Source organism: Anastrepha ludens, chromosome X (assembly GCF_028408465.1).
Source record: "Anastrepha ludens isolate Willacy chromosome X, idAnaLude1.1, whole genome shotgun sequence".
Taxonomy (NCBI): domain Eukaryota; kingdom Metazoa; phylum Arthropoda; class Insecta; order Diptera; family Tephritidae; genus Anastrepha; species Anastrepha ludens.
This window is the reverse complement of record NC_071503.1, coordinates 66,851,801-66,876,880: the sequence shown is the minus strand read 5'-3', so window position 1 is coordinate 66,876,880 and position 25,080 is coordinate 66,851,801. Positions and strand designations below refer to the sequence as shown.

Genomic DNA, 25,080 nt, shown 5'->3' with positions numbered 1-25,080 from the left:
AGTCATTGATAAATTTTCGAAATATGCTCAGGTAAAGATAATACCTTCTAGAGCAATAGAGCATATTAAAGACCCAATTAGAGAACTAATGATCGCATTTGGAATACCGAAACTTATAGTAGTTGATAACGAAAAATCTCTTAACTCTGCCTCAATATCATCCTTACTTAGGGATGAAATGTCTATTAACGTTTACACCACACCACCTTACAGTAGCACAAGTAACGGACAAGTAGAAAGATTCCATAGCACACTCTCCGAGATCATGAGATGCCTCAAAAGCAATCAAACGACAATAACATTCGAAGAACTTCTATTTAAATCAGAACAGGAAGAACAATTCATAAATCCCTAATAAAAACTTAATTAAATTTGCAGGTAAAATGGACCATTACAAACTTTTTATCCTTCTCATCACGATCACTACTTCTTCATCAGACGTTCAAATTTTAGACTATAGTCAATCTCAACTTGTGACAATAGACGACGGACAAGCGAAAATACAAGACGGAACATTTAGACTTATTCACCTCATCGACTTAGGAAAATACGAACAATTTTTGACAGAAACATACGAAGAAATAAATCACCAAATCCCTAACAACCACTTCCTATATCCTCTCCTCAAACACGAAACCATTCAAACCTTTGAAATCCTAAATGCACTAAAACCTTCTAACACAAATTACAAAACGAAGAGATCAATTGATATACTGGGAACGGCATGGAAATACATAGCCGGATCTCCAGATCACGAGGATTTGAAAATAATTACAAATAATCTAAATAACTTAAATGAAAATAATAATGACCAAGTAGTAATTAATAAACTATTTGAAATACGAATAAATAATATAACCAGTATAGTTGATAGAATGGTAAATACCATTAGAAAGGAAGACAATGTAATAACAGAAATTATAATCAATTTGCAGAATAGGATTAGGTTAATTAAGGAAGAATTAATAAATATAAAATATGCCATCCAATGGGCGAAAGAAAATATATTGAATTCAGTAATATTAAGTAAAAAAGAAATAGAATTGTCAATCAATAAAAATGAAAAAGGAAAAAATACCATTCAAAAGTGCCGAAGAAGCATTAGAAATATCGAAAATAAACGTATTAAGTAAGGATATGGAAATTTTATATATGGTAAAAATACCTCTAACATTAAATGAAATTTTTAAAAGAATTATAATACGACCAGAAAAAAAAAAGCAAACAATATTATAATCAAAACTGAGTATAAAGAAATTCGGAATAAAAAATGAATGCGAAAGATATAATGATCTAACGATTTGTAAAGAAACTAATTTAATAGATTTAAGTAAAGATTTATGTATAACTAGGATTATTTATAGCTTGAATTCGACTTGTTCAACAACAAATGGCCATCACGTCCCTACATTAGAAGAAGTAAAACAAGGAGTTATATTGCTAAATCAATTTGACGGCGAACTAGTAGCTGACGAAATACCCCAAAAAAATCAATGGTACTCATGTCATCATATTTCACAATTCAACAATAAAAATAAACAGTCAATTATTCGAAAATTTGGAAACAAGACCGATCGAAGCCATACCCACAATACTACAGCCAACTCCATTAGAAAAAGAGCACATAGAAATACTTCCCTTAGAAGCTTTGAAAGACCTGCACATAAAAAACACGCATCAAATTAACTCTATCAACACGTAACGCTCGAGGACGATCGCTTTTAAGAGGGGAAGAGTTAATGCAACATTTATTCCTATTTCAATATTAGTCAGCATATTCATATTTCAATATTTAGTTATTTCATATCAGTTATCCTATTTCAATATTTAGTCAGCATATTTCATGACTGCTTACATTGCAGCTAAATGCTTATAACTCATTTATGCTTACTTTACTGTGCCAAATAATAAGAAATGCTAATCAATAAATAAACATGTAAACCAGCATAAGAAATGCTGATCAATAAATAAATATGTAAACCAGCATAAGAAATGCTGATCAACAAATAAATATGTAAACCAGCATAAGAAATGCTGATCAACAAATAAACATGTAAACCAGCATAAGAAATGCTGATCAACAAATAAATATGTAAACCAGCTTAAGACTATTTATAAGAGGCATCGTAATTTTAAGTGTTCAGTGAAAAAGGAGAATTGAATGAATAAAGAGCTCAGTTCTTAAATATTTTTCAATGAACTAAAATAATTTTATAATTTATTAACTTACATAAATATAATATGATAAGGCAATGAGTCGTGAGATAGGTCATTGTTGCTGCAGTGCGTGTGCACATACATACATTTGTAACACTATAAGAATTGAAGATGCAATTGAACTTTTGCACAAATATAACTAACAAAATATATGTAAACATATATTGATATACATATATTGTATATTATATTCATCAATATACCAATATGCTTTTTGAATTCTTGTCTAAAATTAATTTCGACTCGAAAAATTAGTAAAAATTTTCATCAAATTTACACTAAAACGCACACAACAAAATGTGAGGTCGTTTTATAATGTATTTTGTTTAAATTTTTCTTTTAAAATTAAAACATCAAACATTAAAGTTACTTTGATTTTAAATGTTGTTAAAATCTTTATTTGATTATATTTGTTTGAAAATATAAATTGAATAAATTTTCGTTTATCAAGGGAACATAAAAATGCACAAGCAAATGCCTTGCAAAATGCCGTCGGCATTCGTCAATTTGATTTCATACAGAAACCAAAAACTGAGCAGAGCCAATGTACTTGTACATAATTCACTGTAATCAGCTCTGTTAAGAACTTCCCCGCTGTCGAGTTAAGCGAGGTGAAATAGTGTTCGCGGTTTCACTTCATTTTTGACAACTCACACTATTCGTAGCTCCTGAGACTTCTCTATTCATCAATGTTCTCTGCATTTTGCATGCGCAAATGGATTATTTCTTGTAAGATGAATAAATTAATTCTAAGTACAATATATGCATGCATGAATGTGAAATTTTAACATATTCCCAACATATACAAAAAACTCATCTAAACGGTATTCGCGTACATATACATACATATGTATGTATATATGCATATATGAATACATATGTTGGGATAATGTACATATGTACGTAAATGTTTCTATTCTAAGCAAAGCAATGAATATTCGTATATACATATAACCGCACATACTTACTTAATGCCTCTACATGTGTATGCTTCCAAAACTAAAATTCAATGCCTAGCGACTACAAGAACCAAATGCAGTCTTAGGCGCAGGCGTAGCGGCCATCATTCTAGTTGCCATAGCGCTGAATAGTCGCGGCGGCGCCGAACAGTTTCAACTATTGTACTGTACAACAAAAACTCATCATCAAAAAATTCATTGATAAATTCGAGCTCATAGTTCTAAGAGCAAGTACTTTCATTCATAAAACGAGCCGCCCATATGCCAATTTTCTCGACAATTCGAAAATAGTCAATATTGGAATATTTCGCATAGAATTATTTGCCAATATTTGATAAATCTTGAATTTTTGTCAAGTCGAGTGCCCGCGGCTTCGTACATATGTATGCATCAATATATGTACGTAAATATGTGTATACATATGTACAATGCTGTGCCTATGAATGTGCGCTGCGCCTATGAGTGCGCGCTGGATTTCTTGCGAAGTTTTACCGTTTTATCTTGAGCTGTGGCTGGTGAGCATACATACACACAGCATATACATATGCGCAAATGTATATAAATTCACAAATTTACATTTGCATATGGGCATTTTCACGGTAACGGACGCGACATTTGTACGCTTTTAAGTGCGTCCAAAACAATGAAGACAAAGTAAAAGTTTATATACATATATTGATATTGTTCTAAAGGACTGACGGAGTGCTAGATTTTAATATATGGGCATTTTCACGGTAACGGACGCGACATTTGTACGCTTTTAAGTGCGTCCAAAACAATGAAGACAAAGTAAAAGTTTATATATATTGATATTGTTCTAAAGGACTGACGGAGTGCTAGATTTTAATATACAGTGCGCTCGGGAAAACGTCAACTAATTAAAACCACGAGTGTTGACGTTTAACAAATTGTTGACGTTTATGAATGTAGAAACTTTTAATAAAAAAACATATTGATAGTGTGCTTTAAACGTTTTTATTGACTATAAACTTAAACTAAACATAAACAAATACAAAAAAAGAACAAAAAAGGCTTTCAGCCTAACTAAAACTAAAGGAACGCATTTCAAAAGAGATCACATTTCACATACATACTTATGCATCTAAAAAAAATCGGTTATTTTTTTCTGTTGTTTTTTCCTTTCTAATACTTGAAGGAGAGCTTTCTCTCGTAAACGTCTTAATACATTTAGGTCATTTTGCTCAACATTCTCGCACTGAGCCCAATCCAAAGCCCGGTTAAATATTTCGACAGCTTCGTCTGGTTTTATTGTCTGTACATTTGTACTCGTATCTAAATCGTTGTCATCATCATCGGTCACTTCTAACTCCTCAGCTTCACACGAATTAGAAACATTACCCAGTAGAAAATCTTCATTCCACTTTTGAATGGATGATACTGTATAGTCAACCTTAAAAAATGTATAAAGTTACTGGTCGTGTCGTTAAAATAATTTTATAAAGCGACAAACCTGAGGGTTTATTTCATAAAGCAGATCAACTGCGAGCTCCATTTGTTGTTGCAGTTCCGAGTTTAGGAATATCTTCCTCCGGATCTGTCTCATTTTCCGTGAAACGCAAAACATTTTGCCATTGTATCTTTGCTAACTTTATTCCATGCGGCTTCTAAAAGCATAACACAATCCCTTAATGTAACAGCTTTCATGGAATCTACTAGATCTGATTTTTTTGCTGTTACCATGGCTAGAAGACTGTTTCTATAATACAGCTTCGTTATTTTAATTGCGTTTTGATCCATTGGTTGGATAAGTGGGGTTACATTCGGAGGAAAGAACATTGCAACTATGTTTCCATCTTCTGTTTTAAGCTCTAATTCATGAGATGGAGCATTGTCTATCAGAAGGAGCGCTTTAACTGGCAAGTCCTTTTTTAAAAGAAAATCTGTTACCTAAAATTAGAAAATCTTAGCTATTAAAAGCGATATTTTTTCTGTAGCAGAACAAATATTAACCTGTGGCACAAAGGATTTGTGGAACCAATCGTAGAAAATAGCTGATGTCATCCATGAGGACTTGGAACTCTTGTACTCAGTTGGACAGTTAAAGTTTTTTAAAATGCGTGGATTTTTTTGCCTTCCCAATCACCAACAATTTAAGCTTATGATTTCCGGAAGCATTAGCACAACATAAAAAAGTAACGCGTTGTTTTTCTGTCTTTACGCCCGGAGCAGTTTTTTCGGCACTTGATACGTAAGACTTTTCTGGCAAAATTTTCCAAAATAAGCCAGACTTATCAGCATTGTACAATTGATCATGGCAAAGACCCATTTCTTCAATTTTTTGTTTAAGTTTGATTTTAAATGGTTCGACCAGCAAAGGCTGTGAAGATAGCTTTTCTCCAGTTATTTTAAGCAGGCGAACTCTATATCTTTTTTTAAAACCTTGCAACCATCCATCACTTGCGTTAAAAGAACATTCCTTTTCTTTTATTTTTAGATGAATCTCTTTAGACTTTTGTTTGAGCGCTAATGCATTAACCGGATAATGCTTTTCTCTCTGCTTTACAAACCATTGATACAGGCGCTTTTCCATTTTCGGCAACTCTGATGCTCTTAATGTCTTTCTTTTTCCCGGGCCGGAAACCGTATTATTGACACAGTCCAAAATTTTATTTTTTTTCATTTTTATCTTGCTAATTGTTGATTTTGAGATACCATATTGTTTCGCTAAAGCTACCGCACTTGCACCCTTTTCTAATAAATCCAAAATATTTGCCTTTTCTTGTAATTTAAGCACTTTCGGTTGTTTTGAACATATTTTGGTAATGTGGCACTTACGAGAACAAAAAACCAACTGAACATAAAAAAGACAACACATTGAGATGGAATTTTTTTTCTATTCTACATACATAAATATGTATGTACTTAAATATAAGGGGAATACCCGAATTCTGAACTAATTTCATGAGATAAATGTGTGTGTGTGATCAAAACTGTGTATTTTAACTGTTGCTTAATTCAAAATTTTGATTTATTTAAAGTTGACGTTTTAGAGCTTTGTGGTTTGGTTGACGTTTTAGAGTAGACAATGTAAAAAATTAAGGGTTGACGTTTTGGGATGTTGACGTAAACTAGTGTTGACGTTTTCCCGAGTCTGTATACGGGAAAGATCTTTTACTAATAAGTACGTAGTTATAAGCAATTATAAAGTGATACGGACGCGACAAAAAATAGAAGCTTTTTTGAGGCGCATTCAGAAACATACAAAATTCAGCAAATTAAGGATTTTTATATATATACAATATATATGTTAATAAATGCGAACAGCTGACTGTTATTCGTAGGTTTATGAAATATGATAATTTTCTCTTCGTTTTTTTTAATTGAGTATAGAAGAAATACGGACGCGACATAGCGGACGCGACAAAATTTTCCATGAGCTAGGAAATAGAATTTTTTTTCATTATAACACTTCAATTTTATTGAAAATAAAAACTCAAGTAATATTACAGTAAAAACGACTTAAAAAATTAAGAAGAAAGTTATTAGTTTTTAGGATGGTCTATTTTAATTATTTTCTTTAATGAATAGGCCATCCGAGCAACTTCAATACATTTACTGTCGAAATATGAAAACCAATGCATACTTTTAGCTCCTTTGATGTTTGGAACATTTTGCCATAACTCTGACAATTGATTAGAAAAACTATCAATTTGTGTTCCAGAGATATACAAAACTTTAACTCCATCAATGTTGTTCTTAGCACATTCATAGAAGCATAATTCATCACCGAGAATGATATTTCTTGCTTTAACGATTTGCCAGACTTTTCGTTTAACTACGGCACCTATTCCGTCTACAGCACCTTTGCCATATGAAGTGGCGAAAAAATTCCACTCTAAGATTCCGCAATGAAATTCAGCTGCAAGTCTTGGAATACTAGAAAGAATAAATTTATTTTTGAATTGGGAAGTGCTTCCATCAGAGAAAATATAAACGCTGGTAACTCCTTTGTACTGGTTTTGTAAGATATTGATAATTTTGGAAATAAAGCAGTAAACGTCGAATTTACTGTGAGTCAATCTATCACTGATAACAGCATAGGACTTGGTTTCACCAAGAACCCAAGCTACGCACGTAAACACTGTTACTTGGTTATAACTAAAGTGGGCATCTTGAATTTCTTTTTGGCATGTCAAGCGATAATTTTCAGCAAAATCAACTTGAATAACAATTTCATTAGCTGTTACATTTTTCTTTTTAATTTCAAAGTAATTTTGTTGGTGACGCTTAATAAAACAATGCATTTTAAAAGCTGGTAGCTGAATCTCTACATCATGAATTAAGCCGCTTAAAGGACCAATAGTGTAGTTTAAAGTTATGCGATCGTCTACTTTTCTCCACTGTTTCCATTTGATTTGCGTATCAAATTGATTAATAAACTGTATTGGCACTAGATCGTCTTTAATATCGCGTACACAGCTGTCACAAGTATTAGCCATGCACTTTGCATTCATAACGTCGCAGCAAACTGATGTAAGAAATAAATCAGCTTTGGCAGGAATCTGCGGTATAATCTTTGCACAGCCTTCTAGTAAAAAAATAAAATTTGCATGGTACTTACAGATACACATATTGTGTCGTAAATTATTGATTAACTGAATGTAAGTTGGCTTAGAACGAATAAAAACAGTTTTGCAGACTTTTTCCTCGGTATATTCGGTTTTGAAGAGTTGATATGCTTCTGTTAAGGTCATAAGCATAAAACGTTTTGAGACGACTTTCCCATTGATTAGCATTGTATCCTTTCTCCCAGGAGCTTGAACGCTGATTCCATCTTGCAAAAAGAATTTTTCAATTAATTTTTCACGCATCAGGCTTTTTGATGACTTGGTAGTATTTTCATCCATCGTTTCTGTTGGCCTAAGATATTTATTGCATAAAGATTTGAGGATAGCTATTTTTCTATTCAGGTTTTTAGGTAACGCACGCTCAAATTTTTTTATTGCTTTTCCCATCGTTTGCTTACAGCTGTAAATTTCGCAATTCAAACTATCAATATTATTTACGCTCTTTTTTTGCCGCAAAACTTGCAGCCTAACACGGTCCTTTTCTTTCTTCTTTTCTAATAAATTGCTATCACTTTTCATTTTTTGCGATAATCTTTTTCGGTACTCTTGCTTTCGTTTAGCTTCTTTCTTCTAGTATTCCTGCCATTTCTCGACGTTTTCTTTCATTTTCTCTCAATATTTCGTTGTTATTGCTTTTCTTGTTTCTTTTGCCGTTTTTGCCATCTATAAAATTTTAATATTGTGCAATCTCTATGACTTTATTTAAAATGTAAGGTTCGCGGTAACGGACGCGACGAATTTCAAGCACCAATAAATTTTATTAATCGTTTTTGTCGAGAGTCAATGGCTACTTTTCTTAAGTGAAATAAGTTATTTGCTTAAAGTCTGAAAGCAATTTATACTTCAACACTTTTTGCACTAATGAGAAAAATAAATGCTATTTTTCGGTAACGGACGCGACATACGAATATAAGCAGAAGTAATAAAAAAACAACTACCGTTATTCGATCTCCACTAAGTCTCTCTGCTTGTTAAACATTATGTTACTATCAGTAGAAGATTTTTAAATTATAAAAACATCATAGTATTGCTTTGAATAAGGGAATATTACAAGGAAAAAAGTTGGTATACAAAAGAGTTAGATTTTTGTAAATTTTGTATATTCGTTGTTTCGGCTCAAAATTAAAAGAAAAGAAAATCTCTTTTATATATATAAAGTAAACACATTTGAGATTTATTATTCATCAACAAAAAGTTTTCAGGAACAGTTTGAGTTTTGCACTCGTGGTTGACCTTTTTGTGAAAATGCCCATATGCCATCTTCCTGTGCGCCTGGTAATGAAGCGTTTTCTATAGAGGATTTTGATTCAGTTGAAGGGATTCAACAAAGTTTTACAGACACCAGACAGAGACATAACATACGTATATAATTTTGGATGATTTGGAAAAATTCAAATACATAGGTCATATTAAAAAGGCTACCTAACATTCTTTGCTTCTAATCACCAACAAATTCTTATCGACTGCTGCTAAATTTACATAATTCAGCCCCTTACTGTTAACTTTTGGTGAAAAATCTGGCTGTGGTGTACCGCGCGCGCAAAACGAGTACCCCTCGAAATTCCATACGTTCCTGTCATTGAGACTTCTCAATACATTAACGTTCTCTGGCTTAACCAGAGAACGTAAATTCATAGAGAAGGCGCAGGAACGAATGGACAGGTTAAATGTCAAAACACATCAAAACGAGGGTAGGAAGTTAACAGTAGAGAGTTAACATAGCGGAGCGTAGTCAACAGAAATAAATATAGCGTTTGCATTGAAATGTAAAATGCCATGATTTGATGTTAGGGAAAAGAAAATAACAGCAGACTTGTACATTTTTCTTTCATGCTTATTTGCCGTCGGCATTTTGCATGCGCAAATGGATTATTTCTTGTGAGATGAATAAATTAATTCTAAGTAACGCAATAGCACCGTAGGCCTAAGTAGCTAGAGTGCTCTATCAGTTAGTGTTATATTTCATATTTCTCTAATAAATAATAATAATAATAATTCTAAGTATATGCATGCACGAATATGAAATTTTAAGTATCTCATTGACTAAATTGTATTGAATTTAGGTCTATTATCAAAATTATTCAAATATCATAACACAAAAAATAACTTTGTAAACCATTCATTTACATCAAGGTTTATTATTCAGTAAAGTGTTGAATTAATATATGTATATTAACATCTACCATCCATATTCATGTGGGCAGAAAAAAACATGACTTGCCTCAAAACCCAGCTCATACACCTCTCATACACATCTGCATATAAAGAATTCAAAGCAAATAGACAAACGTATGCAAACATATTTCTAATATACATATGTATGTATGTATGTATGCAAAAATCACATTTATTTTTCATGCTTATTTCCCGTAGGCATTTTGCATGCGCAAATGGATTATTTCTTGTGAGATGAATAAATTAATTCTAAGTATATGCATGCATGAATGTGAAATTTTAAGTATCTAATTAACTAAATTGTATTGATATTAAGTGCAGTATCAAAATAATTTCAAAATATTCACATAAAAAATTGGCTTTGTAAACCATTCATTTGCATCAACGGTTATTATTCAACAATATGTGTCCTTTTTAAATTTTTATATCCATATGTATGTACATACATATATTCATATACTAAATAGATATAACATCTACCATCCATTTCATGTGGGCAGAAAAAAATCTTGACCTGCCTCAAAACACAGCTCATATGTATCTACATATAAAAAATTCAAAAGCAAATAGACAAACGTATGCAAACATATTCCTAACATATGCAAAAAAAACTCATCTAAACGGCATTCGCGTACATAAACATATGTATGTATATATGCATATATGAATACATATGTTGGGACAATGTACATATGTACGTAAATGTTTCTATTCTAAGCAAAACAATGAATATTCGTATATACATATAATATAACCGTACATACTTACTTTTGCCCTTACATGTGTATGCTTCCAAAACTAAAATTCTAAGCCTAGCGACTACAAGAACAAAATGCATTCCTAGGCGTAGCTGCTGCGGCCATGATTATTTACCCGCGACGGCGCTGAACAGTTTCAAATATTAAAAAACACAACAAAAGCAAATTCATTGATAAGTTCGAGCTCATATTTCTACGAGCAAAGTACTTTCATTCATAAAACGAGCCGCCCATATGCCAATTTTCGCGACCATTCGAAAATAGTCAATATTGGAATATTTCGCGTTGAATTATTTGCCAATATTTGGTAAATCTTGAATTTTTGTCAAGTCGAGTGGCCGCGGCTCCGTACATATGTATGCATCAATATATGTATGTATGTAAATATGTGTTCTCAATTCTCGACAGCAATAGCAAATCGGAATATTTTTTCTGTCGCAAGTGCTCGCAGCCTCATATGTATGTATGTCTATGGAAGTTCGTAGGCATGTATTTATGTATATGCGTGTTTGCTTTTGCACGTCCATATGAACGATTTTTCATATGCAGATATTCATTTGATTTAGCTAAACGAATATATTGATTTTGTAAGGAAATCCTGTCGAATTAAATTATTGTCGTGATTAAGTGAAAATTGTAGTGGTTTAAAAATCTAGGCTCAGGTGCTACCTGAAAAATAAGATAAAAGGAAAACCTGAAAGATAGAGAAAAATCTGAAAGACGGAGAAAACCCTGAAAAATAAAATGTTACTCATTACAATTTGATGTAACTCTGTACCATTAAAACCATTTTTGGAAATATAGTAGGAAAATACATACTTCCACTTAGAGCACAACCCTTTAACCATAAAAAAACAACATTTGTTCCCTATTCTGCTTTGACGTTGACCTTCCCCATGGTCCGCAAACCCATCAATTATATCCCTACTTTTATTATAAGTAAGATCCGGCTTGATGCTAATTTCATCAAATAATAAAATGCATATGCGTTCTGTGCCGGACATTCTGCTAGCAATTTTGCTTAAATTGTTAACGACATTGGCATTGAAGCCTGGAACAACATACCTGATGGGGCGCCAACGCAAAAGCGATGATTTGTGTGGTAAACAAAAACCTACATCGTCACGCATAAAAGTATATGCTTTAGTGGACATATAGTTCAAATTTTGTGCCAATGCCTTTTCGTCCTCATTATACCAACCTTTTTTGGTACTGACGATCATTTTTGCAGAAGTTGCTACAACTTTCTTCCGCAATTATTGCACGTTTCAACAACTCAGAATATTTATTTTTTAGGTCATTATTTTCTTTTTCAAGCTCCTCAATACGTTTATTGAATTTGACCGCGTTGCTCTGATAATAGCGAGCAGACTGAGCAAACCGTTCGCGAGTGATTGTGGTTTCTAAGTCCACGCAGATCTGATTACTATAACTAGCCTGCCTGTTTTCCTCTAATATCGAATATTTCTCAAACTCTTCCAGAGTTAAATCTTCTTCTACTTGCTTAACTACCCTACAATAAGTTGCAGTGACGGGCGGGCAAGCCCAATCAGAGGCAGCACTAGGCGAGCGACTTCTATTTACTGGCTCTAAATTGAAGCAAGGAAAAGCCCCTTTCAAGAGTTTATATTTTGTAACCAATGTGGGTTCAAAATGGCGTTGGCAAATAAAAACCCTGTCAGTGCTTGACACTTGCACGTTGCAAGCCAAGGCCCAATTCTTACGGGTCTCTTCGTCCCTAGGAAACGCAAAAAGTATAACTTTATCCTTAGGCACGCAGCTCTCGATACATCAGCTCCTTTTTTTCTTTTTTTCGGTCCACTTGTTCGGTGGGACATCATCATAGCCTAATTAAAGTTTTTATTTGAATTTTTACAAAATTTAAATTGAGGTATATTCAGTATAATCATATACATATATAAAACAAGAAACAGCACCCTCCGGGGATTTATAGTTTTCAAGTAATTAATTGTTAAAATTGTGTAATTTAGCGAAAGGATATTGTTGTTTTGAATACAAGTATAAAAACTAGTAAAAATGCGTTTGTGACCATATATTTTATGAATTGAAGTGAAATTTAGAACAACATACATACATAGTTGTATTATGTACGAATTTATAAGTGTATTGTATTAAAATGCGTGTAAATATTGAAAGATATAAAAGTTGTTCATGAGCCACTCCCTTACATCTCAACCAAGTTTCATTAAATAAATCATTATACTTGGCTTCAAATTACCCATACGGCATTATCCTACACCCGATCCTTTAAATTCAAAAGTTTTTTATAAATATGTAAATAAAATAATGAGAATGTGCGCATTCAAGTTCAATTGGTTACAAGCAATCATAAGAGCTTTTCAATATTTGGCGCAATTTTCATCTATGTACATATGTATATACATTTATCTAATCAAAATCAAATCTAATGCAATCATACATTTTTTCCAATATTTGGCGCAATTTTCATATATGTAAACCTAAAATAAATATGTCCTTTGCTAATATATGTATATAAACAAGCATACATAAAATTTCGCGCAATTTTCATAACTTAATTACATACATATGTCCTAAATTACGCGCAATTTTTATAAAAAAACCAAAAAGAACAAATCTGTAAACATGCATACAAATCATATGGACATATCAAATGAACAAATCTGTTCTGTACGCAAGCAAATGTAAGCTAATGTAAACTACATTTTTTCACACTTGCGTATCACTCTCTCCCTCTCATTTCTCTCCGGCAGCCATATTAATTAATTTCCTACTGTTAACTTGTGCTGATTTAGTTAAACCAGAGAACGTAAATTCATAGAGAAGGCGCAGTCCCGGCCCGTTCCTCATTTTGGGCTCTAACAAAATACGTGTAAGAAAATGAAATCAGCACAAGTTAACAGTAGGAAATTAATTAATATGGCTGCCGGAGAGAAATGAGAGAGTGAGAGTGATACGCAAGTGTGAAAAAATGTAGTTTACATTTGCTTGCGTACAGAACAGATTTGTTCATTTGATATGTCCATATGATTTGTATGCATGTTTACAGATTTGTTCTTTTTGTTTTTTTTTATGAAAATTGCGCGTAATTGTATGTATTCCTGTTTATATACATATATTAGCATAGGACATACAGCTTTGGTCAAACGTTTAGCGCACTTAAAAAGAGTTCAATATAATGCTCGATTAAATGATATGAAACCAAATTAATTCCAGTTTTTTTAACCAAATACATTTAACACTTTATTATAAGACAAAATAACTTAAAGTAGACAGTTTTTCCTAGTAAAAATATGATAAAATAGAAGTAATTCTTATTTGGTCATAGTGGGATTTGGACAAAGACTTAGCGCAGTTTTTTTTTGTACAACCATCGTCTTCACATCATTCCACAAGTTTTCGATTGGATTTAAATCCGGACTTTGTGCTGGCCAATCGAGCTGTTGTCGTGCATAAATATCCAATTTTTGCATGTTTGACTATTTCCATCTCATAAAGTCCATCCGTAATGTATTTATGAAATATGATATTCCAACCGCCCATGGCACTGCAAGCTTTAAGGTCATTCGGAAGTTATTTGATATTGATCAAAAGATTCATCTTCTTTTTCAGGTAGCACCTGAGCCTAGATTTTTAAACCACTACAATTTTCACTTAATCACGATGGATTGAGATTAGTGTTTAAAAATCAGGTAAATCGCAATAACTTAATCGATGTCAATATCGAAGTCGTGTGAGAAATTGTTATAATATGAGAACAATTTCGTAATTCGTGCTTTCACAATTTTATATATTTTTTTTCATTTCAGGAAATGTACAATAAATACCTATTATTTATAGTATTGTAATATATACATATATACTATATATGAGTAGTTAACTTACTTGTTAATAAAAATAAAAAATAGAGATTAAAAAAACTAGTGTTTCAATTTTCTTAAGGATAATAATATTTATTTGGTAAAAAGAACTTAAATGAACATATACCAATAATATAATTCGACAGGATTTCCTTACAAAAGCAATATATTCGTTCAGCAAAATCAAATGAATATCTGCATATGAAAAATCGTTCATATGGACGTACAAAAGCAAACACGCATATACATCAATACATGCATACAAACTTCCATAGACATACATACATACATATGAGGCTGCGAGCACTTGCGACAGAAAAAATATTTCGATTTGCTATTGCTGTCGAGAATTTAGAGCACATATTAACATACATATATTGATGCATACATATGTACGGAGCCGCGGCCACTCGACTTGACAAAAATTCAAGATTTACCAAATATTGGTAAATAATTCAACGCGAAATATTCCAATATTGACTATTTTCGAATGGTCGAGAAAATTGGCATATGGGCGGCTCGTTTTATGAATGAAAGTACTTTGCTCGTAGAAATGTGAGCTCGAACTTATCAGTGAATTTGTTTTTGTTGTCCTTTTTAGTATTTGAAACTGTTCAGCGCCGTCGCGGGTAAATAATCATGGCCGCTACAGCTAGGCTTAGAATTTTAGTTTTGGAAGCATACACATGTAGAGGCATAAAGTAAGTATGTGCGGTTATATGTATATACGAATATTCATTGTTTCGCTTAGAATAGTATGTACATAGATACATATAAGCTGTGTTTTGAGGCAGGTCAAGATTTTTTTCTGCCAACATGAATATGGATGGTAGATGTTATATCTATTTAGTATATGAATATACATACATATGGATATAAAAATTTAAAAAGGACACATATTGTTGAATAATAACCGTTGATGCAAATGGTTTACAAAGCCAATTTTTTATGTGAATATTTTGAAATTGTTTTGATAATGCACTTAATATCAATACAATTTAGTTAATTAGATATTTAAAATTTCACATTCATGCATGCATATACTTAGAATTATTATTACTATTATTTATTAGAGAAATATGAAATAAAGCGTTTTTCAGTAAGAGCGCTTCAACTTTTTTTTTGAATAAAACACAAACGGTTTGACTTTTTTACCTAGTTTTTTTTTTTATTATCGAGTTTGAACATATACATTTAAGTATGAAATTCGATTTCTTTTGCATGACCACCGCGTGCACGTTTTACGAAGTCCAATCGTTGAACCCAATTTTCGACCACTCTTTTGCATAAATCGTCCGAAATTCCAGCAATTTCGCGTTCAATATTGGCTCTGAGCTCACAAATCGTCGCCGGCTTGTTACTGTAGACCAATGACTTTACATAACCCCAAAGAAAATAGTCTAGAGGCGTCAAATCACACGAGCGCGGCGGCCATTCGACCGGTCCATTTCTGGAAATAATGCGCTCATCGAACTTACTCTTCAACAAATCAATTGTAGCGTGTGCTGTGTGGCTTGTGGCCCCGTCCTGTTGAAACCACATGTCGTCTAAGTCCATACCATTCAATTGCGGCCAAAAATAATCGTTTATCATGTCGTGGTATCGATTTCCATTCACAGTAACGTGGCGATCGTTCTCGTCAACGAAAAAATATAGGCCAATTACGCCGCCGGCATGTAAACCGAACCAAACAGTGATTTTTTCGGGATGCAACGGTGCCTCATGAATCACGTGTGGATTGCTTTCTGCCCAGTAACGCATATTTTGCTTGTTGACAAAGCCATTGAGCCAAAAGTGAGCTTCATCACTGAAATGGCCGTAATGATCTTAAAGTAGCAGCAACAGAACGATTATTTTCATAAAAAATTTGCACGATTTGCAATCGTTGCTCAAGTGTGTAGCGTTCCATGATGAAATGTATACTAATGAAGTTTACAAATGACAAGTGAAAAATAAAAAATATTGCGTCGTTCGCCTTCCCTATCGGAAAAAAGTTGAAGCGCACCTATTGAAAAACGCCTTATAACACTAATTGATAGAGCACACTAGCTACTTAGGCCTACGGTGCTATTGCGTTACTTAGAATTAATTTATTCATCTCACAAGAAATAATCGATTTGCGCATGCAAAATGCCGACGGCAAATAAGCATGAAAGAAAAATGTACAAGTCTTCTGTTATTTTCTTTTCCCTAACACCAAATCATGGCATTTTACATTCAATGCAAACGCTATATTTATTTCTGTTGACTACGCTCCGCTATGTTAACTCTCTTCTGTTAACTTTCCTACCCTCATTTTGATGTGTTTTGACATTTAACCTGCCCATTCGTTCCTGAGCCTTCTCTATCAATTTACGTTCTCTGAACTAACGACCAGAGAACGTTAATGTATAGAGAAGCAGAGAACGTTAATGTATAGAAAAGTCTCAATGACAGGAACGTATGGAATTTCGAGGGGTACTCGTCTCGCGAAGACAATTTCACCACAGACAAATTTTTCAACAAAAATTAACAGTAAGGGGCTGAATTATGTAAATTTAGCAGTAGTCGATAAGAATTTCTTGGTGATTAGAAGCAAAGAATGTTTAATAGCTTTTTAATATGACCTATATATTTGAATTTCTCCAAATCATCCAAAATTATGTACATATGTTATGTCTGTCTGTCTGGTGTCTGTAAAACTTTGTTGAATCCCTTCAACTGAATCAAAATCCTCTATAGAAAACGCTTCATTACCAGGCGCACAGGAAAATGGCATATGCAAATGTAAATTTGTGAATTTATATACATTTGCGCATATGTATATGCTGTGTTTATGTATGTTCACTAGCGACAGCTCAAAATAAAACGGTAAACTTCTCAAGAAATCCAGCGCGCACTCATAGGCGCAGCGCACATTCATAGGCACAGCATTGTACATATACATATATTTACGTACATATATTGATGCATACATATGTACGAAGCCGCGGCCACTCGACTTGACAAAAATTCAAGTTTTACCAAATATTGGCAAATAATTCAACGCGAAATATTCCAATATTGACTATTTTCGAATTGTCGAGAAAATAGGCATATGGGCGGCTCGTTTTTTGAATGAAAGTACTTGCTCTTAGAACTATGAGCTCGAACTTATCAATGAATTTTTTGATGATGAGTTTTTGTTGTACAGTAACATAGTTGAAACTGTTCGGCGCCGCCGCGACTGTTCAGCGCTATGGCAACTAGAATGATGGCCGCTACGCCTGCGCCTAAGACTGCATTTTGTTCTTGTAGTCGCTAGGCATAGAATTTTAGCTTTGAAGGACATACGCATTTTGAGGAATAAAGTGAGTGCCCTGTGTGTGCGGTTGTATGCACATGCATATGTGTATATTAATAAACATTGTTTTGATTGAATTCAATTCACATATTTATATTTGCATATGCCATCTTCCTGTGTGCCTGGTAATGAAGCGTTTTGTATACAGAATTTTTTGATTTGTTTGAAGGGATATGGGCACCAAGTGTACAAACGCACATACAAATATGTACATGAATATTCAATAGAAATTTGTTTTACATGTGTGAGGCAGGAATTTGATCATTAGGTTATTTACATGAAATATAAGGCGATGCTCGTGAGGTAGGTCATGTTGCTTCAGTGCACACATATGCGTGCAACACTATATTTAATAAAGATGCAATTGAACTTAGGTGTCCCATATATGCAAATACGTTTCTTTGAAGCTTTCCTTTATTTATTTTAAAGTTTTATACTATCTAGAAAATGCATACATACAAATGTATGTCCACATATTATTATTCCCTATAATAAAATGTAAATTGAAAAAAAATTGGTTTGCCAAAGGAACAAATAAATGCATATTCAAATGTAAATACATATGTTGATATACTAAAACGCTTGTATGCTATGAATTAACTTCGACTCAAAAAATTAGTAAAAATTTTCATCAAATTTGTTTGGTTTTAAATTTACTAAAACGCACATACCAAAAGTGAGAGGTCGTTTTATAATGTATTTTTTTAAATTAAATCAAAATATTAAAGTTACTTTGATTTGAAATGTTGGCGCATATAATAAATATTCAATCTTTTTTTTTTTCATCACCTTTGTTTGAAAATACAAATTGAATAAATTTTCGTTAATCAAGGGAACATAAAAATGCACAAGCAAATGCCTTGCAAAATGCCGTCGGCATTCGTGAATTTGATTTCATACAGAAACCAAAAATTGAGCAGAGCCAATGTACTTGTACATAATTCACTGTAATCAGCTTTGTTAAGAACTTCCCCGCTGTCGAGTTGAGCGAGGTGAAATAGTGTTCGCGGTTTCACTTCATTTTTGACAATTCACACTATTCGTAGCTCGTGAGAATTCTCTATATTTAACGTTCTCTGTAACGACTATAAACGACGAACAAGTGTAAGCCGACTGCCACAGTTCTTCGTATAATGCTGGAAACAGTGAAGACCGCACGGAATCCCTTACCGCATGCCCTTACCGTGCACAAAAACTCACCCCCGACAACAACTGCGTTCTTTTAATTACATATTTACATAATACATCGGTTTGTATGTGTATGTGTTTGGTTGTATCTACACAATGTTGCCATTGATATTTTTGCTTACACACTTTTTCACACATCCGCGTTATAAGTTACAATTTTTCATTGTTTAATAAACCAAAGCCAAAAACCAACAAATGCAAATTGTTCATTTATCTATAATTAACATTATTCAACAGTATTTTTAAGCTATTTTAACAAAAATTATCATTTTTCTAAGTTTATTTTGTAAATGATTTCGAAATGTACTGCTTGGCAACACTGTGTGGTGAGAGAACAATCAACTGAGTCGGAATTACGGAATTTTTTTAATAATCGTGAAATAAAATCTACGGTACTACGATACGGAAGGAAGGAACTTTTCGTTTGCATGGGGTTCTCATTAGTTTGATCAGAACAGCTGGGTCGGAATTGCGTTTACGGGCTTCACTGTTTTCAGCATAACAGTTAACTATTGCTGCTTATAAGAACTATAGTTGTTTGAATGCATCATTGTAATAACTGCGACAATTGCTTATGCTGGAAACAGTGAAGCCCACACGGAATTTCCTTACCGCATGCCCTTACCGTGCACAAAATTGAGCAAAACTATTTCCCGTAGATAACAGCTGTTTTAGTTGGTTACATACATACAAACAATATTTACAAAATACATCGGTGACAAAATGGATGAAGAAGACATCGAAATTTGCGACTTATTTCTTAATTTATTTCAACTATATGTTTTATATAAAAAATACAAGGACCAAAAAAAGTGCAGAAGGTATAAAGTTCGGCCATTAAATAGGAATTGGGGCAAAAGTGGTTATCAAATCCAAGTGTTCCGCCGAATGAAAACATTGGAGCCTGATGAGTTTTTTTCACACACAAGGATGTCCCCGCCTGTGTATGAACTGCTTTTAAAATTAGTGAGCAGTTCCTTGAGGAAGCCAAAACAGCGGATTGGTCCTGAGGAAAGACTATATTTAGTTTTGCTGTATGCATATTGAGAAAGCGAGGCTTCAAGTCGATTAATATTTATTTCTTATTGGTTGTTTAGATATTTGTCACAAGGTGTATCTGTGAAGAGCATTGCATGGAGTTATAAGTTAGGTGCAACGACTGTGCGCGAAATAATATAGGAAACTTGTGAAGTTATCTGGCGGCTACTTTCTCCAGTTTACGTTAGCGAACCTACAGAATCCCAGTACAAGGATATTGCAAAGGATTTTTTTGATATGTGTTGGTGCAATCGATGGCAAGCATGTTGCAATCAAATGTCCAGCCAAGTCAAGCTCGAAGTATTACAACTACAAAAAATTCTTTAGCATCGTTCTGATGGCCGTTTGTGATGCCAAGTATACTTTCACTGCAGTAAGCATCGGGAGTTATGGTAGTCAGAGTGACGGAGGTAATAAAATTTAAATGAAATAAGTTATTTCAACTAATACATATTTATTTTTTACAGGCATTTTTCAACTTTCATCATTTGGACAGAACTTGATGCAAAATACTTTGCCACTACCGCCTCCCGCGCGTATATCTATGGAATCGCCCCAACCATTACAAAATTTTTTCGTTGGTGATGCTGCATTCCCATTGAGAACAAAGTTGATGCGTCCATATCCCGGTTTTAACTTACCAAGAACCAAGCGGATTTTTAATTATCGCCTTTCAAGAGCGCGTAGAGTAATAGAGAACAGCTTTGGAATATTAACGGCGCGATGGAGAATTCTTCGCACCACGATTGAATATGACCCTAAAAATTGCGAAAAAGTAGTGCTAGCCTACATTGTTTTATACAATTTTATAATTTTAAACGATCACAATCTTTGGTATTGCCCTGAAAATTATGTTGATCGACAAGAACCAGGCAACATCGTTCATTGTGGGGAATGGCGACGAGAAATAAATAGTGAATCGTTATTACCACGTATACGGACTACAATTCGGAGAGCCTCAACAAATGCATTTAATATCCGCGATAGGCTTGCTGATTATTTCATAAATGAAGGAGCTTTACCATACCAAGATGACATAGACCTTTCCAAATTCAGTCTGATTTTTTATTTTTACAGGGGCAACACTGTAAATTTTATTGATACAGTTTTTTCGTATATGTACAGATAAAAACAAAAATAAATAAATACATATTAAAACCAAAATAATTCCATAACAATTTTTTTACTTAAAGATAAACATTGAAACTTCAAAAAGAAAATTAAATTAATTCAATCAGTATGTTACTTATTCCATCATATGAATATGTTAGTCCACCGAATCCATTATTCCATCCATATCTTCAAAGAGGGACAATTCGTTAACTGCTTTATCTAAATACATCGGGTTTAGCTTAACAATTAGGATGCCCTCCTATCCTGGCCCAGGGCCCAGTCGGTTGCGGTTATCCGTTGGTATCAACTTTAGGGATGAAAATGCCCTATGAGTTGACCAAAAGACCAAAAGGGGAAAGATGTAGAAGGGACACTGACAATATGTATAGATATGTATGTGTATAGAAATGTGTATGAGAACAGCCACTACCAAAATATTTTTGTGTTCACATGTAGGTATGTATATGAGCAAAGCAAAATATTTTGTAGCGTCTCAATCATGGGTGATAAAAAAATTAAAGAAATACAAATTTAAGTACACATACATATGTACATGTTTGAACCGCGAGTGAGAAATTAGAACTCTGCTCGTTTTTTAGATATTAAAAAAATTATTTTTAACTAGCTTTTGATTTTGACTCTAAGTAATTATGTACCTGCGTTGGAGGTACCGCAAAGCATATATTAGTGAGCGCATACAGTTCCGGATCAGCGAATTGCCTCTCTTTCCAGAATTCGAGTACGTTTGTGCTGATTCTTTGAAAAGATAATTTCAAATTTTCAATTTTGCTGTATACATCGATGTCGTCGTCATTTCTGGCCTCCAAGTTTTGGCAAAGGTATGCATTTATATATTCGTATTCATCTTCGCGATGCTCTTCATTCAATCTGACTGATGTGCTACTGAACGAATTTGTTTTGTCGGATTTAATGCATCCCATTTCTTTTAGCCTGTCATAAAGTTTTTTCAAATAGGTGATTGCGTCTGCTCTTTTATCCGCTGTTAAGGTGTGATTGAAACGTGGATCCAAAAATAAACAAGCGTTTAGACTATCATTTGTTAGCAACTTGGACGTCCTAATTTCAATGTTGCGAAGCAGATTTTTTCCAATTGTGTGAGACAACTAATCATGATGTGTTTGCAAAATTTTTTCTGTTAAAAGTTTGCATCTTAGCCATTGTGCATAGAAATCACCATAATGCAATGCTTCTGCTTGAAATTTAATAATATTGTATATTAGTTTTTTGAAGTGGTTCAAAAACTGTATAGTAACTTTTTATAAAAGCCCATAAGTCATCGTTCAGTTCAAAGTTTTCATCCTGCGATTTATTTTTTACAGACTCAATGTTAACTAATACATCTTTGGAGTTATATATGTTTTTAATCATATTGTAGGTTGATCCCCATCTAGTTGGGCAATCCAGTTGAGGTAGGGCTAATTTTTTTAGTTCAAAAATTTCACGGTAACCGTTGGAATTTTTTTTTATGTACTTGGTCAAATTTCGGCAGTTCATTAAATAACTGTTTATCACAGGATCTTTAGTGCTGTCTAATGCGCAAAGTTGAGCAGTATGTGCTGCACAGCGGCAAATCTCAATGTCTACCATTTGTATTTTTAATGTGTCATTAAACATTTATATGTTTTTCAAATACCCGTCATTGGTTTCATCTACATCGTCTCTATCTTCTTTTAAAACGCTGCAGTGCGATAAAATTTTTGATGATTTAATCATGTTTGCCCCATTATCAGATGTGATAGACACAACTTGATTAAGACTGACACCATATTTGCTCAATATTTTCATAATTTCAGCAGCAATATTTCAGGAAGAACTTGATGCAACACCCTTGAGTTCTACCATTCCGAGAATTCTTGATTGAATATTGTAATTATTTATATATTGTGCACTAAGAGCAAATATATTACGTGATAGACGAGATGCACTATCGATTTTTAATGATATTAAGCGCTTATTTAGTTCTTTTTTGACTTCCTCTCTTGTATTATTTGCAACTTGTTTTAAAACACTTACAACTTCGGCTGTTTAAGGTAAACGGTTTGTTGCTCTTTTTACTCAAACCACGACAGATGGGATCTATAATGTTTTTCATACTTTAAGAATCTAACACATTAAATGGAATACTTTCCTCGGTGACAAGTTCAATATAGCTTTTAATTAATTCCTTTTTGCTAATTTCAATTTTAACCGATTGTTTACGAAATCCAGTTTTAGCAATTCCACTACCAGAACTGCTTGAATTTTCATCATCACTAATATTAACTTTATGTACATTGCTTAAATGATTTTTTAGATTAAACAATCTATTTGTTTTTAAACTGCTGTTGCAAATATTGCATATAGCAATATTATCATCTTCTTTCCCATTAAAATGTTCAACAATTTGGGTTTTATTCAATCGCGGAGCCATGATGATCTACACACTAACAGCTGTATACATATCGTACCCTAAATACAAAAGGGTCACAACACAAAATGGTCCTTCTGCTCAAATATGAACGAGACGTTATCAATAAAACGGTCCGCGGATGACATATGGCAAAAATAAATTTTTTGTTTTTTGGTAGGACTGTTTTAAGCTTACATGGCGAATTTCAGCGTGATATGTCACATAGTTTGTTTTCTGTGCTACTGTAAACACGTCAAGCTCGAGTGTGGAAAATTTTGAGTTGTAACCCTTTTGTATTTAGGGTGCGATATATAATATTAACTAAATATGGGATATGTATCGATCACCTAAATTCGCTATCCAAGCTATTGTCGCAGTTATTACAATGATGCATTCAAACAACTATAGTTCTTATAAGCAGCAATAGTTAACTGTTATACGAAGAACTGTGGCTGTCGGCTAGCATTTGTTCGTCGTTTATATTCGTTAGTCATGATGGAAAGAATAATGAGATGGCGCCTATCGTGGTCCCGTTACTTTGCGCTCAGCGAATTTGACAACTAGTTACGTGCTTTTAGCTCCAGTATGGCCAGATTACCATTTTCGTAACTTGATTTAGCTTTTTTTTTTGTTATTTAGTCTCGGAGTTTTAGTTCTTTCTTCATGACATTTTTCTAGCTGTTTTAATTAAAATATCATGTTTATAATTTTGTAAAATATACATTTTTTAATAATTATTTTCATAATTCACTCAGTTTTATTTAGCTTTACTTTTTTTTAACATCTGGTGGCATTGCCCGCGATTGCAGGTGTTGTTGGTGTTCTTCTGCTTTCGGCAGTCAAATCTCTCTCTCGCTACTGCAGTGTTGCCTAGCTTTGGATATAAAAACGCACTAAAATGCCCATTCAAAGAAAATAACCCAACAAATTTTTATTGAATCATTAAAGAACTTTGTATGCGTGACAAATTGTCTTTAAAATGTGCGTTTTTTTAAATAAATGTGTTATGCTTATGTACAATTTAATTTGTGAGGTTTTTTTGTTAAGCGAGACTCTTTTGTTAAGGGAACGACTTTTTTGCTATATTTGAGGCTATGTAACTAGATAAGGTACTCTTTTTGTAAAAATGTCAGTATGGTTTCTTTAGTATTTTCTGGTATTTTCTTGTTTATTTTTACAATGAATATAACTCTTAATGTCCTATGTCTCACTAAGGATTGATGACCGGAAGAAACGATAACACCTCTATGATTTTAATTCGCATTCAATAAATTCAAAGGCTTTTCAAAATGTGTAAAAAGGTTTTCAATCGTAGGAAGAGTTGAGAGAGGGGCATTTAAAATTTTTGCATAACCTTAAATGGAGCCAAAAATTAAAGTTGCACTTTCAAATTATCAAATTTTATATGAATAAAAAAATTTTCATTAGCACTAAAATCTTCTCAGAGTGAC

At 33.2% G+C, this 25,080-nt stretch overlaps 1 protein-coding gene and 1 pseudogene across 1 annotated transcript; one reads left to right on the top strand and one right to left on the bottom strand.

Annotated features, from left to right (window-relative positions):
- Positions 1-1,354: 1,354 nt before the first annotated feature.
- LOC128870178 (tigger transposable element-derived protein 2-like) lies at positions 1,355-5,193 on the bottom strand (annotated as a pseudogene).
- Positions 5,194-20,443: 15,250 nt separating this feature from the next.
- LOC128870177 (putative nuclease HARBI1) lies at positions 20,444-22,990 on the top strand. The gene is made up of 3 exons (XM_054112772.1): positions 20,444-20,516; positions 20,574-21,161; positions 22,971-22,990. The coding sequence occupies exons 1-3, from the start codon at positions 20,444-20,446 to the stop codon at positions 22,988-22,990; spliced, it is 681 nt and encodes a 226-aa protein (XP_053968747.1).
- The last annotated feature ends 2,090 nt before the right edge of the window (positions 22,991-25,080 follow it).